Below are 18,196 nucleotides of genomic sequence, written 5' to 3' on the forward strand. Positions count from 1 at the left end.
CATTATTATTAATTAACATATAATAAGTAAAATAGTAAAATATGATAAAATTAAAAAAATTAATAATTAAAAAAATTAAATATTTTTGAAATTTTTAGTTATTCATTACCATATAATGAATAAATGTATAATCTAATGTAGAGATTTAATGTGAATAACCAAAATAAAATTCATCTTATATTATTTTATTATTATATAATGAACAAATAGTTATTCCAATGTGGAAATTTATGTGAATGGAATAGTCAAAAATTAAATTTCTCTTCATTCATCAAAACTGTCCTTTAACTTTGACTAATCCAATGAGAGTGCTCTAAGGAGGTAGCAGTGTAAAAACACAATGGAAAGTCAGAAAATCAGTCCATACCGATCCGACTTGATTAAACCGATATGATTTTATATCAGTCTGGTTCGAAACCGATTTTCGTAATGACCAAACCAGCCGGAAGGGATCTAGTTCCAATTTTAAGCTTTTTAAGATCGGACCTGTACTATATAATATATATAATAATATAAATTAATTTAAAAATAAACTGAAATTATAAAATTTTAAACTGATAAATCAAATCAATATTTTTATCACTTAAAATCAATTTAAAATTGAAAGAAAAAAAAAATCCTAAATATCAAAATATTTGAATTTATATACCAAAGTTGTAAATAAGATCTCTAAAATATTATTTATAAAAAAAAAATTAATCACTCAAATATTATTACCAAATTTTTATGGCCTAATACTAATAGTCTAATACTATATTACTATTAGTAATATACTTTAAACTTATATATAAATCACTATACTAAATAATTAAATATGAGATAATAATATAGTAATACTAATACTATCACTATAGTCTATCAATAATATAGTTATAATAAATTAAACTCACTATAACGAATACTAATATATAGTTATTCTAATCACTATAACTATATTAATGCTAATAGTCTAATATAAACTATAGTTATATTTATACTAATATAGTTATATTAAATCAATAGAACTAATACTATAGTATAGTATTAAATATAAATCACTATAACAAAATATATATATAGTATTATATGATATTAAATCACTATAACAAATGGCACCATTTCGTCCCCCTCCAACTCAAATTTCGTTCCCCCAAAACCGCATGTGATCCCAAAAGCAAAAATCAGTGTCACTTTCAGTTTCCCCCCACCTTCCCTTAGAAAACCCTAGCGTAGTTAGGGGTGTAAAAAAAATCGAAAAATGGAAAAATTGGTTCGAACAGGCATGAACAGTCAAATCGGTCCAATCCGGACCTATTTTTTGTAATGGCCAAACCGGTCGGAACCCGCCCGGTTTCGGTTTTAGGCTTTTTAAGACCCTACTAGTACTACAAGTTCAACTGCTAGGGTAGGTCAATGTGATTTTAGATCATTTATCCATGCAAAAATTAAGAAGCGTTGGAGTCGGATAACTTTTTGGAGAGTAAATATGAATTGGAGCGGTATTTACCTGAAGAATGTGAAGAAAATTATGCGAAATTCGACTTGTTGACTTGGTGGAAGGTTAACATCATTAGATACTGTGTGCTTTCAAATGTTGTGCCGGATGTTCTTGAAGTTCTGATATCTACAGTGGCCTCTGAATCGGCTTTTAGCGCATCAGGTCGAGTATTTTATCATTTCCGCAGTAGCTTATCTTCATTTATGGTATAAATCCTTATTTGTACACAAAATTGGCTTTGTTATTCTTCTACCCCAATTAACATTCGCACTTTAATGGATGATGTTGAAGAGTTTGAGAAATTTGATACAGGTATGTAGCATCATTCACATTTTCTTTAATTATCCCTAAAGTGTATATGATATAAGTAATTTATTTTAATTATTATGCTTATTATTATTATTTTCCCTTTTGTTTAGAGCTCATGTAAGACTTAGGGAGTTCTTCAAAACTTAGTTCTTTGATTAGAGATGATTAAATTTAGAAAAATGATTTGTACAAACTCCAAATAGACAAACTCCATACAAGCCTTTGTAAAAAAGTAGACTCTATCTTAAAAAAGTGAAAAAAAACTATTCTTTATTTGTGGGACCCATTGTTTTACAAGGAGCTTGTATGAGGCTTATCTATTTGACACTTGTATCTAGCATTACTCTTAAATTTAAGGTAGGTCAACTTGTATAACATATTTTCTTAATTTTTTTTCATTTAATGCAATTACTAATTTTTTATTAGAACTAGCTACTTAATTTATTTTCATACAATTGCAAAGTTTGTTGAATGAACTATTGGAGTTGGTGGTTTAGTGCATAGCTATTTGTTCTAATTGTAAAGTTTTTTATTGAATGTTCTTGTAATTTGGACTTCTAATTTGGATTTATACTTTAGACTTTTAATTTGGACTTGTAATTTATTGAACATTTAGACTTCTAATTTAGACTTTGACTTTTTTTTTTCTTTTTTATTTGGGAAGGGGGTTGAACCCAAGACCTCCCTTTTGGAGGTTTGGGTGTTATGCCAACAGGCTATATGCCTTTGGCATTAGATTTTTGGACTTATTTTATTCTACAGTAGATTTTCCCTTTTATTGCAGATTTTTTTTTTCAATTTTTGTAGTAGTTATATTTATAGGCTTTTAGCAGATATTTTTTAGTAAAACAGATTTTTGTAAAACCGTTTTTAGTCAAGAAGATTTTAATAAATCATATTTTTTTTTAGTAAAACATATTTTTTTTAGTAAAGCAAATTTTTATAATAGTAACAAATTTTGGAATAAAAGTATAAAAGAGATTTTTTGAACCATTTTTGTTTTTTATAAACATATTTCTTTTACAAATTTGAATTTTCATAAAACTAAAAAACCAGACCGAAAGGGATCGAAATTGGTAAAAGCGGATGTATTGATTCAGGGGAATAACCGGTGTGCAATCGGTTTTTTAAAATGCAAAATCAGAACATAACGATTCAATCCTAAATTTTGTCCAAAACCGAACCCGTTACACCCCTAAGTGCAATTGCGCATCCCCCCTCTAGCAGCCCAATCCCTTCGACGCCTCCGTCGCATCCTCCAGTCCCTCCATCGGCAGTCGCACAGCTCACCCCCTACTCTCTCTCTCTCTCTCTCTCTCTCTCTCTCTCTCTCTCTCTCTCTCTCTCTCTCTCTCTCTCTCTCTCTCTCTCTCTCCAATATTTCTTCAATATGTTTAGCATCATTAGATGCTTTTGAATGGAAAATATATTTTTAAACTTTAACAATATGTTTAGCATCGTTACCGAGATTTCTTTTATTTTCGTTTTTCCTTTTGTTACTATGTCGTCTCCTTTTAACTTTAATTTGATATAAATTAGTGTGGCAAAGACTTACAGAAAAATGTTTTCTTTTTGCTATTGATAATTTGTTCGTGGGGTTGATTAGATTCCTGGGAAGTGCATGTTTTTTAATCCGGGAGAGAGCGTGAAAGATGGCAAAAATCATTGAAGAGGTATATTAGTGATTCATTATACATTATTTTCCCTACTTATTTGCCTAGATTTTGGTGGGGAATTCTTCATACCATGCGGCATTTGTTGTTTATCACTATCTATTAAAATTCTCAGAAAATTCCATGGCTAAAGGCTAAGAATCTATGCTTAGTTTTACAAGATTCATCGGGTTAATGGGTTAATGGCCGTTGCTCTTCACATACTCCAGCGCTTGAGATAGGCTCATTAGTCATTCCATGCTTTTTCATTAGATAGGCAACAACAATGGTCACACTGAAACCCAAACATGCAAAACCTAAGCTTCAAGTAATTAACTATAGCTTTTGAGAAAGGTGAAAGTTCAAACACGATCACAGACCAAGTATAAATCAATTCTTTGTACATAATATGCTTTCAAAGAAAGACAAGGAATAGAAATGATACGATTTTGGAATATGAGTTCTTGCATATGAGATGTTGTACTTATATCTTGAACTTGATTGTTCGGAATGGGTTGAAAGAATATGATCAATCGATTGCATAAATTAGAGGGGCTATGAAGTATGTGAAATCATCTCCACAAATGTAGAACACATTTAAGCAATGTTGTGATAGTGAAGATATTACTTGTAAAAGTAGTGTATGTTTAAATGTAGCAACTCGTTAGAACTTCACTTATATGATGTTGGATAGGGCTGAAAAGTTTCAAAAAACATTTCAACGGCTAGAGGATGAAGATTCGGGATATGTTAAGAGCATTAGGGAGAATAATAGTGAAGATGATGATGATGGTGTTAGTGAGTTGGGTAAAGGAGGGGCATCCAAGTTAAGGCCTCCAACCATAGATGATTGGAATAATAATAGGTTGTTTGTAAAATTTCTAAAACCTTTTTACAATGCAACCTTGCGTTTTTCGGGGGCCAATTCTGTCACTTGCAACTATTTTGTATTTGAACTAGCGACAATTCAAGGTGCAATTAATTTGGAGTGTATGGAATGACCTCATAAATTGAGGACAATGACATCTAGTATAAAATCTAAATGTGAGAAGTATTGAATAAATTTTAAAAAAAATGAATCTTTTATTGTATGTTGGGTTGGTTCTTGATCCTTGGTATAAAATGTGTTGTTTAGCATTTATTTTTAAAGGAATATATGAGAATAATAGTTCGAAAGTTCTTATGTTGATGAATCGGGTTAAAGATGCCTTAACTAGTTTCTACGATAGTTATTGTGAAAATGACATGAGTGATGTTGGGTCACAAGATCAAACTATGAGCCCATCAAGCGAGGGAGGAGCTAGTACTACAAGTTCAATTGCTGGGGTAGGTCAAGGTGATTTCAGATCATTTATCCGTGCAAAAATTAGAAGCATTTGGAGATGGAGAACTCTTTGGAGAGTAAATATGAATTTGAGAGGTATTTATCTGAAAAATGTGAAGAAGATGATGCAAAATTTAACTTGTTGACTTGGTGGAAGGTTAACTCTATTAGATACCACGTGCTTTCAAGAATTACGTTGAATGTTTTTGTAGTTCCGATATCTATAGTAGTCTCTAAGTTGGCTTTTAGCACAACAGGTCGAGTACTTTATCATTTCCACATTAGCCTATCTCCACTTATAGTAGAAATACTTTGTACACAAAATTGGTTTCGTTTTTCTTCTACCCCGATTAACATTTGTATTTTAATGGATGATGTTGAGGAATTTGAGAAATTTTATACATGTATGTAGCATTATTCACATTTTATTTAATTGTCTCTAAAGTGTATATCATATTAGTAATTTGTTTTAATTATTATGTTTATTATTATTATTTTTCCTTTCATATAGAGTTCATGAAAGATCTAGGAAGTTCTTCAAGACCTGCTTTTTTGGTTGGAGATTATTAAATTTAAGGTAGGTAAACTTGTATAACATGTTTCCTCAAATTTTTTTTTTCATTTAATGTAATTACTAACTTTTTGTTGGAATTAACTGCTTAATTTATTTTCATACAATTGCAATGTTTGTTGAATGGATTATTAGAGTTGGTGGCTTGGTGCATGGCTGTTTGTTCTAGTTGTAAAGTTTTTTATTGGATGTTCTTGTAATTTGGACTTCTAATTTAGATTTGTAATTTGGACTTATAATTTGTTACACTTTTGGACTTGCAGTTTGTTGGACTTTTAGACTTGTAATTTAGACAGTTGGTATTTGAACTTGTAATTTGTTAGATTTTTAGACTTTTAATTTAGACTTTTGGACTTATTTTATTCTATAACAGATTTTTTTTTTTTTATTGCAGATTTTTTTTTTCCAGTTTTTGTAGTAGTTATATTTATAGTCTTGTAACAGATTTTTTTTAATAAAACAGATTTTTGTGAAATAGTTTTTAGTAAAGCAGATTTAGTAAATCATATTTTTTTAATAAAGCAAATTGTTGTAATAGTAACAGATTTTGGAATAGAAGCATAAAACAAATTTTTTTAAAGCAGTTTTTTTTAACAGATTTTTTTTTTTTTTTTTTACAAATTTACATTTTATTAAAACAAAAAAAAATGGACTGACCGGACCGGAACTAGTAAAATCAGATGTATCGATTTTGGAGGGTAACTAGTGTGTAATCGGTTTTTAAAAATATAAAACCGATACATACTGGTTCGATCTTAAATTTTGTCTAAACCTGGACCAAACCGATTACATCCCTAATCAAGGGCAATTGACTGGGTTTAGGCTTCGTATGGGCTAGGATTTTATCCCTTCCAATTTTATTTTTTCTTTTATAGCAACCAACAAGAAGCTTTGCACTTGAGCCTCAAGGACCATGTCTGTTAATGTCAAAAATTACACAACAGACCAAAAAGAAAAAAAGAGTCATCCCCAACCCATGAGATTCGAGTTTTAATATAGTGTTTGTCGCGTTTATCCATAATATAAAAAAAAATAAGCGAATAAAAATAAATAAATAGAAACACAGAGATTTATGTAGTTCGGCATAATGCCTATGCCACAGATTATTTGGAGGCGAAATCCACTATAATGGATTATTTTACAATCTCACATAACTTCACATATCTTACAGTATAATAAAGAAATTTAGGAAATATCGTTTAGAGTTGTAGTGGAGTTTAGCTTAGGGAGCTTCTATAGAGAGTCTATGGAGAGTTCGTCGATTTTGTGAGAGATTTCTTTATATATATAGAAGTCCAACTTACCTTATAAAATTTTTTCCTATTAAAAATAGAAGAAGAAGAAGGAGGATTTGAGAGAGAGATTCTAATATGAAAGAGGGATTTGTGAATGAAACAAAGCAACGAGGACCGATCTTTGAAAATGACATCTCCCATTATTTTATTAATCAACCATTGCAAGTTTATTGTTTAAAGAGATTTTTTTAAGTCTAGTTTATTTTTACAGATAAGATAAGATAAGATAAAATGAGATGAATTGAGATTATAGTTAAAAATTAAATAAAATATTGTTAGAATATATTTTTTTAATATTATTTTTATTTAAAAAATTTAAATTATTTATTTTATTTTATATAAAAATTTAATAAAATTGTAATGATGAGATGATATGAGATTAGTTATAAAAACAAACAAAGCATGCTGCTAATAAACATCTTTGAACTTGCAAGTTCCAAGAAATTCAACCAATTCCATCTCTTCTATGAACTCAAGTTTATGCCATAAATTGATTTCTTGTCCCTCTACTTTTTTTTTTTTTTAATAGCCACCTCCATCTCGCTAAACCTGATAAAATTTACGCTTGCACCATTTCATAGAAGAATAAAGAATACAAAAATAAATAAAGGTTACAAAATTGGGTATTCTCTAGCACACGGTATGAGTAATGCTCTATATTATACAATCATTCTATTTTTATTTTATTATGTAAGATGTGATATATTTATCATAAATGATCATTCTATAATGATAAATATGTTATATCTTAAATAGTATGATCAAAATGAGATGATTATATAGTGTATAAAACTTTTCATTCTCTAGCATACGATATTCGTCCCTATTTTGAAAGAAAAAATGGTTTTGTACTTTATTTTTGTTCTAAAAAACTAATCGAAACACCAATAGTGGATTGAAGTCATCCCAATGGGCCAATACCCTTCACTCGACAGATTTTAGTGCACATTCATAAAAAAAAAGTAAGAAAAAACCATTCGGGAAACTGAAAAGGCAAGCAAACGCAAATCAATATGGTATCCTTGTCTTAGCAACCATATGATACAGTACAGTATCCCTAAAAAATAGAATTCCACTGTTCTGGGACGCAGACCCAGCTCGTTGCTGGGATTCATCCGCAGAGAAAGAACAGAGACAGAGTGTCAGAGCTATTCAATACGCGGAGAAGATTTATTAGACGCAACCGCACCCAAAATCTCAATCTGGATCATTCTCAACTGCATTCTTCGTTGAAGCTTTCTTTACGTGTTCTTGACATTTTGCTTATTTTTCCAACACAAACTTATTATCGGCTCTGTTTCTGACAGAACTTGTTGGTGTCTGTGTCTTCGTTATTAAGATTCTATTTTCCTATTGTGGTCTCTGACATATTGTTAACTCTGAGGTCCTTAGTGGGTGCCAGAACCATGCTGAGCTCTTTTTGGATCTGCTAGCGTGATTTGGGGATGGGTCTGTGTTCGGAGCCCTGCCATTGGTACAGAACCAAGCATGTCTCTTTATAGTCATCTCTTTTGTATTCTAGCATCTCTTTTCTTCCTAGTATTTGGAATATCTGATGCACAAAAGGATGTACTCTGGCTAGCTTCAGCTTCTGCTAGTTAAGTTCCGGGTTAGAGAGGGAGAGAAAAAGGAAAAAAAATGGGATCTGGCAATGGAATAGTTCAGTTTGGATGCAAAGTGGCTGGTCGATCCTAAGCAACTTCTTTTAGGGCCTAAGATTGGAGAGGGTGCGCGTGCCAAAGTGTACAAAGGACAGTAAGTCAACTTGGGTACTCTGTTTTCTTATGTCCAAATTCTTCTCTCTTAATCATTTAATTCATCATTAGAGATACTTTTTGGCCGGGATAAAGAACCTCATAACGTTTATTGCTGCTGTTATGCAGCAAAAGTTTCAGCCTTGGCCTTTCGGAATTGCGATACTTACTTTTTTGTGCATGTTTATAACTCTGTAGTTGTTGCCGCAGTGAATCAGATGCTTTAATCCGTGGTGTATTGTTGTGTGCAGTTATTTCCTTATTTAATTTGCTGGAATCTCTCTCTCTCTCTCTCTCTCTCTCTCTCTCTTATAGATAGAAAAATCAGACTGTGGCTATTAAAGTTGTACATAGAGGGAACACCCCAGAAAAGATTGCCAAGAGAGAAGCACGGTTTGCTAGAGAGGTTGCAATGTTATCCAGAGTTCAACACAAGAATCTAGTGAAGGTTGTTTGATAAGCTCATAGGGAATGATGTTTCCTTATTTAAGTGTATGATACTATTTATCTGGATTTGACATTTGGCAATTAGGATTATCAGTTCATTGTTAGTGATCATATCTTACATGGAAACCATTGAAGTGGGCGTGTATGCCATATCTAATACGGCTATATCTCTCTGTGTTATCAGTTTATTGGGGCTTGCATGGATCCTGTCATGGTGATAGTGACCGAGCTTCTATTGGGTGGGACATTGCGCAAGTACTTGCTGAGCCTGAATATGCGGCCAAGGTGCTTGGATATGCATGTGGTGGTTGGGTTTGCACTTGATATTGTTCGTGCAATGGAATGCTTACACTCCCATCGGATCATTCACCGAGATCTGAAACCTGGTATGATTATATTACTTTTTTGGTAGGATTGTTAAGCATTCCAAGTTTAAAGTAGCATTGTGTGATAAATGGAAAGTTAACAGCTACGTTTTGTGAGATTTCTAGTTTCTGTTGGTTGCACTGCATTTGGTCTTACCATGCTTATAAAAGATTAGGATCAAGGATGGAATATTCGATTAGTGGGAAGCATGTCAACTGCATACTAATTCATTTATTTTTCAACCTATCAGAAGGGTTCATGATGCTGTTGCATAACATGGTTAACGTTTTGCTCTTACGGTTTGCATCTCCATTTTCACCAGGTCAATAGCTGTAGTTAAAATTTGTGCTTTCCAATTACTGACAATATCAGGAAGAGTCTTGAGTCTTGGAACACTTATTCAAGCGGGATTATATATTTAGTGTATGTGTGATTTCGCACCCACTACCTGTTCTTCTCTCCCTGTGCATACTGTTGAGAGATGTGGTTCTTTGCATGTACGTGACAATGATTTGCTAGATATTGTTCCCAGGATGGTTGTTAAAGAGGAACAAGAAGGAGAAATTAGAACAAGAGAATTAAGATAGTATATTGGCAGTATTCAACATGGAGTCCAACTTTCAAATCAATTACAGAGATATGCTTGAAGATCTCAAAATTTCATATGTTTGCACTAAAAAGGAACAAATTGAGGCCAATGTAATTCGAGGAACTCTTTTTCTCGTATTAGCTACTCTATGATAGACATTGGTGTACATGAAGAAACTGGTTGACTCTTATCTGTGTGATGTCTAAAGGCATGAAAATGTATATTTTCAATTAGCGTTAAAAGTAGACTCAAAGTTTGGTTTGGATATTGGGATCTAGTGGGAGTCTTCTCGTTGTGTGGTAGAATAAGACTAGGATCATTGAAGGCATAGCTTGGTGTTTGTCCTAGTTCATATTTCCTTCCTTGTTGCTGGATCTCACATCTTATCTTCTTTGGTGGGCTGTTTCTTAAAAGAAAGTCTCATGTCTCCCAGTTGGTTTAGGATAACATTGCATCTGTCAAATTCAGTTCCTTGTCTCATTATTTAGTTTTGGGTTGTGCGTATTGTAACAAATGACTGAATGATTTTTAGTTGTTCATAGTATGATGGTTTGAGGATTATTCATTATAAACAGAGTGAACTTTGAGATTTTATTTTGAAGATGAATATGGTATATGAGATCCTAGCTAACATTTTAAGCTGAAACAATTTTAAGCCCTATCTCTTAAGTTCTATTTACATAAATAAGGTGTAGCTGCTTCCTGAGGAATCTAGTATTAAACAAAATTCTGATGATCTCGAAGGCCTCGTTTGTGTGATTAGATGATATGAGATGAGATGAGATGAGATTAAAGTTAAAAAGTTGAATAAAGTATTGTTAAAATATATTTTTTAATATTATTTTTGTTTTAGAATTTGAAAAAAATGAATTGTTTATTTTATTTTGTATTGAAAGTTGAAAAAATTATACTGATTAGATGAGATCAGATGTTTTCAAAAAACAAATCAGTTTTCTTGACATATGGAGGACTGTGTTGGAATCGATGTTACAGTCAAAAGTTTCTTACTCCATTCACACTGGTTTCAGTTTGTATGCAAGAAATCTTGCAGTGTATGTAATGACTGTTAACATGCCTCAAGTGCTAAAATGACTATGTATAATGATGGCCACACATTGCAAAACGTGTTCTTTTCAACTTATGGGCAATAATGCCGGATCAGATATAATCACTTGCCACTTACTTCCGGGAAAAAGTGAGTCATGCAAGCCCAAAATAGATTTACTAAACAAAATTAATCGCCGTTGCCGGGGATCGAACCCGGGTCACCCGCGTGACAGGCGGGAATACTTACCACTATACTACAACGACTTGTTAATGGTGTTCTTCTAATTATAAAAATTAAAACAAAATATTTTAATCCTTCTGGGAAAAGAAAACAATAAAATAGCAGTCTCTCGCTGTGGCGTGACCGCGTCGTTAACAGTAGCTTCAAATTATGTTTTGGGCACATTTACGCGGTTTACACTTTGGAGGGACCCGCATTTTTCGGATTTTGTCACTATATATTTTTAAAAAAAAAACTTTTTGTGTATTTGTCACAAATGAGTGTTAAGTTATGACGGGATCTAGTTTAGATTTAGAGATGAATTGTGATAGTTACAGATGAATTAAATAAAATATTATTTTTAATATTATTAATATTTTATAATTTGAAAGAATTTAATTATTTATTATATTTTATATAGAAATTTAAAAAAATTATAATGATGAGATAAAATGAGTTAAGGTGACTTATAAATTCAAATAAATTTTTTATTATTTAAATAATTTGAAAAAATATATAACCCCCTCCCAAATTGAGTCTATAATAACTACAAATATATGATAAGATGCATAAAATTAGCTCAATTAAACTCAAATTAAATGAGTTGTGTATAAATATAAAAATTATAATCGAATATTAAAAGATACAATTCATCTACTTGAATCGATTCATTTAACTTTGTGATTATTATTGTTTATAGTAAAAATATATGTTTTCCTATAAGGAGATTTTAATCATATACAAATATAAGAGGAAATTATATTTTTAATACAATATGTGTTTAAATTATTATGAATATAATTATTGATATATATATATATGCGCACACACATCTATAAATTATATACTGTCAAAAATGCAAATATATTTTTTTATTATAAAATATTAATAATATAGTTTATCAAAATTAAATAACTACTATTAGTAAATATGAAATATAATTCGATTATAAATTTGATTTGAGATTAACTTACGCTCGAATATTAATTAAACGAATAAAACTTGGCTACTACTAGTAGATTGGACTTTACTTATTTGTATTTGTACTTCAAATTATCGCCCAATTTATAATCATGGCTATAATTATAAAAGCTTTTAGTCTTGATAAAAAAAAAATTAAAAAATATATATATCCACCGCATAGATTCCAACCCATAAGAATACCGTAGTAATTACTAGTTTAAGTCATATTTGGAATTAATTTGTATTAAGGTTGTGTTTGGATGTTTAAGTGAGTTGAGTTGAATTGAGTTGAGTTGAGATGATAAAATATTGTTAGAATATTATTTTTTAATATTATTATTATTTTGAAATTTAAAAAAGTTGAATTATTAATATATTTTGTATTGGGATTTGAAAAATTTGTAATGATGAGTTGAGATGAGTTTGAGATCCAAACTAATAATAATAAAAATATAATATTAAAATATTGAATAATAATAAATAGTAATAAAAAGTAATAATAAATAATAGTAAGGTATTCTGAGTATACTCTCAATACCCAAACTAGGTCTGAAGGATTAGATAATGAGTTAAGATGAGATGAATTGAGACGAAAGTTGAAAATTAAGGTGTTGTTTGTATAATAAGTTGTGATGAAATGATTTTAGATGAGTTTAGTAAAATATTGTTACAATATTATTTTTTAATATTATTATTATTTTGAGATTTAAAAAAATTGAATTGTTTATTATATTTTATATGAAAATTTAAGAAAATTGTAATGACGAAATGAGTTGAGATCACTTTTCAATATATATTGGGCTTAAATGAAATATTATTTTTTAATATTTTTATTATTTAAAAATTTAAAAAAATTAGATTATTATGTGAATTGAGATTAAGGAGAGGTTTGGATTCAAAACCCACCTCAACTCATCTCATCTCATCATTACAATTTTTTCAAATTATCACACAAAATATAATAAACAATTCAACTTTTTCAAATCCTAAAATAACTTTTCCAAACTTCCACACTAAATATAATAAATAATTCAATTTTTATTCTACTATTCACAAACCATCTCAATCCATCTCAACTCATTTCTGAATCCAAATCTCTCATAAGAGATGTTTAGATTCAAAGATGACTTGAGATGAGTTGAGATTGATTGTAAATAGTAGTGAGATGAGTTATGAATAGTAATAAAATTTGTAAGTTAAAGTTATTGAATAGTAATAAATAGTAATGAGATGAGTTGAGATAAATTATGAATAGTAACCGAGAGACGTGGAAGGACACGCAGACGTGTTTTGTGAAACAGAGCAAAGGGTAGAAAAGGTAATACGAAAGAAGCAGCTTGCGGAGCAAGGAAGTCCTCCATGTCCCCACCGAAATGACACTCGAATCGGGCCTCGAGAGTCGAGACTCCAACGTCTCGACATTCTTCTTCGACAAGAAGCTGTGCTCCGACTCCGAACCTACCGCCTCGGTCAACGGTGGGCCATGCTAAGACGACGAAACCTGAGGTTCGGAACTTCGTCTTAGGAAGATTCCGGACCGGACCTCAGGCTCGCTTCACGAGCCTCTCATAATAGCTCCAAGGCTGGGTTTTCCCGCTCATTCACACGCCCCCACTGATAACTTAGTCCAGTGGACAAGCAGGGAGGGGAAAGCTCAAAATCACACCACCGCTCCCCACTCCCCACTCCCCACTCTCTCTCTCTCTCTCTCTCTCGTTTATGGTTTGGCTCAGCATCGTCTAGGTCTTAAAGAACATGGCGAGGTAAGCGTAAAATCATTTGCGAAATGAATAAAGAAAGAAGTAAACTAACTCTTTTAAGTTTACACGTTTGGTGTTGGTATGACGCGAATACGAATCGATATTCGTTTCTTTTTTCTGTCTCTATTGATTTCAAATTTTGCATCTGGGGTTTGACCGGTTGTTCCTTACATATTTTTTCAATCTTTTTGTTATTATTTTTTTCACAAGAAGTGATAAATTGATGCACTTTGGAAGAATTATTTTTTCTTCTCCTGCATTGAGTTGGGAGAACCCACATTTCTGGGAAGATTCTCTTGCTAGATTTCTATCTCCTGAGAGTTACCCATTTGGTCCCAAATGCAGTTCTGAAGGGGGTGGCACGTTAAAGTTTGTGTCTTGTGGTTGGAGGCAGCATTAAAGTCTCTTTCTTTCCTTTAATATTTTGATTCCTAAACAGATATTCGGATGCACCTTAATTGACCCATTTCCGGTCTTTTCCTCTGTACCCCTCTAACGGGGGCCTTGTCTTGGGCGCTGATATCCGATTCTGAACTTAAACTCTCGTCCTACTCCTGAATGTATCAGTTTGGGAATTGTTGTAGTGTTTTGGACGACCATGTGTTTTTCTTGGACAAAATCTGGCATTAAAAGAAACTTATTGAATAGGAACGACCGTATAAAGTATTAGTTAATATTAAAACCTCACTTAAGATTTAACAACTGCCATTCATTAGAAAGGGGAAAAAGCAATTACTGATGATTGAAATTTGTCTATATGGGAAGTAACAACGAGTTATAGAAGTAATGGCATTCCCATCTTTCATTGTGCGGATATCTCTTATGCTCGTCTATTAACGAAAGAGTATTTCTGTCGTAAATCTGATCAAGGAAAGGAAAGCAGGCTTTAAAACTTGTACTTTTTTTCATTGAAAATGCAAATATTGTCAAAGCATTGTTTCCTGTATGCCTTTTCCATTAGAATCAGCTTTAATTAGGTAGTGGTATGCATCCTAAGATATCTTGTCTAAGCTTCAAGTGAATGGAAAAACAGGTTCAGAAAAATTACTGGAACTTGTGGAATCCTATTAATATTCAATTTTGTTAAGTGTTCATTTCGGAGTGCCTTTAGAATCTGTTCAATCATTTCTCAAGGTTTTCCAAGAAGTATTAGCGTCTATTGTTTTACTCTACTTGGTTCTCTAGTGTTGAGTCATATGTGATACTTTATGCACTACTGCAATGATATTCTGCTTGTTTGTTCTTTGCCCACACGTGCTTCTTGCTTCTGTTGCTTATTCTTGGAATTTTAGCATGTTGCTGCGAATCCTTCCTCTGCTTATTGCTATAAGATGTCTCATAATCAAATTCTAAGCCTATCGGATATCATTCCTGTAGGACTTGGCTAATCAACAGCAGAGGATTGGCAACGAAAGTAAGAAGTGCTACATGCTCTCCGGCTCATCAAATTAAAGACTGTGGAGCGAATCGGGAATGCCCCAAATGCCATTATCGTATTGATAACAGTGATGTAAGTTTGAAAGCATTTCTTCAGCTTTCATAAAATTACCTCACCACAACATTTTACCCTAAATATGCACAGAATTTTGGCTTTAATTTGCTTTGAAAACTATCTGCATGGTTATTATAGACATTGAACGTTGTTTACTTTATATCTTCCCTTTAGCATCTATGAACTGTATGTATCACATGGGTTTACCTCCCTCCCTCTCTCGCTCTCTCTCTCTCTCTCTCTCTCTCACACACACACACACACACACACTCACAGTACAGGAACATTCACCATCTTTATATAGGAAACTTGTAAAACCAGTTTTGTAATATTACTTTGCCTGCATCTTGGTGACATCACTGCCTGTCCTGTGCAGGTTTCTACTGAATGGCCTGGCCTGCCTCTTGGTGTGAAGTTTGACCCTTCTGATGCAGAGCTCTTAGAACATTTAGCTGCGAAGTGTGGTGCTGGAAACTCAAAGGAACACTTGTTTATTGATGAGTTCATCCCAACACTTAATGAGGACCAAGGAATTTGCTACACCCATCCAGAAAACTTTCCAGGTGAGGGAGCTCCCCACCTTATAAATCCTATAATATTTTAACGTTTTCCCCATTTTTATTTTATGCCAATAGAAAAGAAAGCACTTTCCCCAATTTTGCTCTCTCATTGGTCTATTAATGGCAGCGTATTGGCTGAAAATGTGCAAAATGGTGTCAGTAGACCAAATTAGATTGATATCCGTGGAAAATTTTATCTTTATTGAGAATAAGAAAAGCTTTTGATTCTAGAGGAAAAGGAACAACTCAAGAGATTAAAAAAAGGACGTATAAAAGTGCGCAACTCTGTGACTGGGTGAATCAAACCATGGTATATTGTTATGCTCTTTTTTTTTTTTTCGCCTTTTCAGGGGCTAAGAGAGACGGAAGTAGTGTCCATTTCTTTCACAGAACAATGAATGCATATGCTTCTGGCCATCGGAAACGCCGCAAGATTCATAGTCAACATGGTTTGACCATGGAGCATGTCCGCTGGCACAAGACAGGTAAGACCAAACCCGTGATGGAAAATGGACTGCAGAAGGGCTTTAAGAAAATCATGGTGCTGTATAAAAGTTCAAAGAAGGGGTCCAAGCCAGATAAGTTCAATTGGGTGATGCATCAGTATCACCTGGGGACTGAAGAAGAAGAGAAGGAAGGGGAATTTGTGGTTTCAAAAATTTTCTATCAACAGCCAAAGCAGAGTGACAATAATGATAGCGGCCCAGTAGTTGAGGATTCTGATACTATGACTCTGCAAAATACTCCTAGGACTCCGAAAGTAAATCCTCCTAATCCACCTCGCCCCGGGAAATCTGTTCTGAGGGATGATGTTGCTGACAGTAACTTACTCCTGTCCTCTGCCCAGGTAGGTAGCAACTTCTGTAATATACTTGGATGTAATCACTTCACCCATTAGTGAACTATCGGGGAGTTGTCAAGGGAAAGAACGGAAAAGAAATCATTTTTGAAAGCAAAGAAAAGAAAAGCAAGATAGATAGTATGTGACACACAATGAGACTCAGGCCATGAAAAACAAAAAGTACGAAGATGAAAATATCACGAAAATAGGCTTGTCTCAACTTCCACTGATGGCCAAACTTCAATGGCACAGAAAAGTTATTGCAGCATTTTGCATTTGTTACCTAAGATGCCTTAATGCATTAAATATTCACTTGAATTTATTTTTGTGGATCAGGAAGCTGAGTATGTCTCTGAAGCACCTCTTGCCCCTCCACCTGATAGTAAGACTGAGGACTACATGGAGTACCCTTCATGGTTGGCAGGGGAATCTCAGGCTTTTGATAACTCTGATTTAAACTGCATGGATGATTTATTACTATGCAAGGAGGTTTTTGATTCCTGTGCTCCTTCAGGAACAAATCACACCTCTTATACTGACCTTTTTAGCAACAGGATTGAGGCAAGCGGAAATAACAATGTGTCTCCTGGAATTGCTGATCTTGCGAACATAGAACTCGATACTCCGCCTGATTTCTCGCTATCTGTAAGCTTCCCTTCCTACCCTTCTTACTCTGCTCTTTTAACCTTTCTAACATATATAGCTGATATCTGTTATTCTTTTGTGTTTGCAGGATTTGCAGTTTGGTTCTCAAGACAGCGTTCTCAGTTGGTTATACCGGTAATGAGTGACATTATAGCAAAGTGGGAATAACATTGAATTCCCAATTTTGTTCTGTGCCAGAGTTTTGATGTTATTCTCCACTTCTTTGTCCAATATTTTCATCTGTGGCAAGTACCTGACTTCATTTGCTTTGAGGAAATTGGAGTTTACCCATCTCAGATGGGGGATCATTTTTTGAACCCTTTTTGTCTTAAAGGCACACAAGTCATGGAGTTGGCAGAATCTTCCAGCTGTCTAGTACCAGATATCTGTACCTTGAGCTGATACTACAGTCAAGCTGAATTGCAATTGATGCTTATTATGTTCCAGGTCTTTCTTTGTTCTTCTAGAGTCGATGCATGATGCAGGTGTCTGTAATCGATGATTTCTATATTTAGATGCTGTTGGTACTCCTTGGTGAGAAATATAGGAGGCTCATCAACCGGAGACGCAATTGTTGCTTGTGGCAGCCCAAGTATTTCATCGGATATGGACATGTGGAAGTATGGAAGCAGCTACTAAATACTTGGCAGTAATATCTACTTGTGTTGCATAACTATATTGCATATATAAAACTTTAACATTATCTGATGTATTGGGAAAGAACCTTATTGCAATGATAGTAATGGATTTGTTGTCTATAACGTGATGTTTTCTTAATTTTCATTGTCTTGGAAAATGTTGCATTTTTTTATAAGCCATCTCGTGCTTAATGTACCTCATTCTCGCATTGGTGGAAATTTTCCTCCCTTTTAACCATTATTCAT

General features: G+C 33.0%; 2 protein-coding genes and 1 non-coding gene across 3 annotated transcripts; 2 read left to right on the forward strand and 1 right to left on the reverse strand.

Moving 5' to 3' along the window:
• The first annotated feature begins 7,988 nt into the window (after window positions 1-7,988).
• On the forward strand, window positions 7,989-10,273 carry LOC109005629 (serine/threonine/tyrosine-protein kinase HT1-like). The gene is made up of 4 exons (XM_018984639.2): window positions 7,989-8,383; window positions 8,698-8,830; window positions 9,014-9,215; window positions 9,728-10,273. The coding sequence occupies exons 2-4, from the start codon at window positions 8,795-8,797 to the stop codon at window positions 9,775-9,777; spliced, it is 288 nt and encodes a 95-aa protein (XP_018840184.1). The 5' UTR covers window positions 7,989-8,383; window positions 8,698-8,794; the 3' UTR covers window positions 9,778-10,273.
• Window positions 10,274-11,023: 750 nt separating this feature from the next.
• TRNAD-GUC lies at window positions 11,024-11,095 on the reverse strand. The gene has a single exon. It is a non-coding gene; the product is annotated as a tRNA-Asp (tRNA).
• Window positions 11,096-13,420: 2,325 nt separating this feature from the next.
• Window positions 13,421-18,085, forward strand: LOC109005630 (SUPPRESSOR OF GAMMA RESPONSE 1-like). The gene is made up of 6 exons (XM_018984640.2): window positions 13,421-13,777; window positions 15,152-15,284; window positions 15,643-15,829; window positions 16,177-16,673; window positions 17,004-17,312; window positions 17,401-18,085. Exons 1-6 carry the CDS (start codon window positions 13,770-13,772, stop codon window positions 17,449-17,451), a joined length of 1,185 nt encoding a protein of 394 aa, XP_018840185.1. The 5' UTR covers window positions 13,421-13,769; the 3' UTR covers window positions 17,452-18,085.
• Window positions 18,086-18,196: the final 111 nt, after the last annotated feature.

The sequence above is a fragment of the Juglans regia genome, chromosome 10, assembly GCF_001411555.2.
Source record: "Juglans regia cultivar Chandler chromosome 10, Walnut 2.0, whole genome shotgun sequence".
Lineage (NCBI taxonomy): Eukaryota > Viridiplantae > Streptophyta > Magnoliopsida > Fagales > Juglandaceae > Juglans > Juglans regia.

Excerpts from the sequence above, each read along its gene's own strand:
- LOC109005629 (XM_018984639.2), top strand. The coding sequence starts at position 8,795 with ATGTTATCCAGAGTTCAACACAAGAATCTAGTGAAG. Across the intron at positions 8,831-9,013 it reads AACACAAGAATCTAGTGAAG|TTTATTGGGGCTTGCATGGA; the intron begins GTTGTTTGATAA and ends CTGTGTTATCAG. Across the intron at positions 9,216-9,727 it reads TCACCGAGATCTGAAACCTG|GATGGTTGTTAAAGAGGAAC; the intron begins GTATGATTATAT and ends TATTGTTCCCAG.
- LOC109005630 (XM_018984640.2), top strand. Across the intron at positions 15,285-15,642 it reads ATCGTATTGATAACAGTGAT|GTTTCTACTGAATGGCCTGG; the intron begins GTAAGTTTGAAA and ends TGTCCTGTGCAG. Across the intron at positions 15,830-16,176 it reads CCATCCAGAAAACTTTCCAG|GGGCTAAGAGAGACGGAAGT; the intron begins GTGAGGGAGCTC and ends TCGCCTTTTCAG.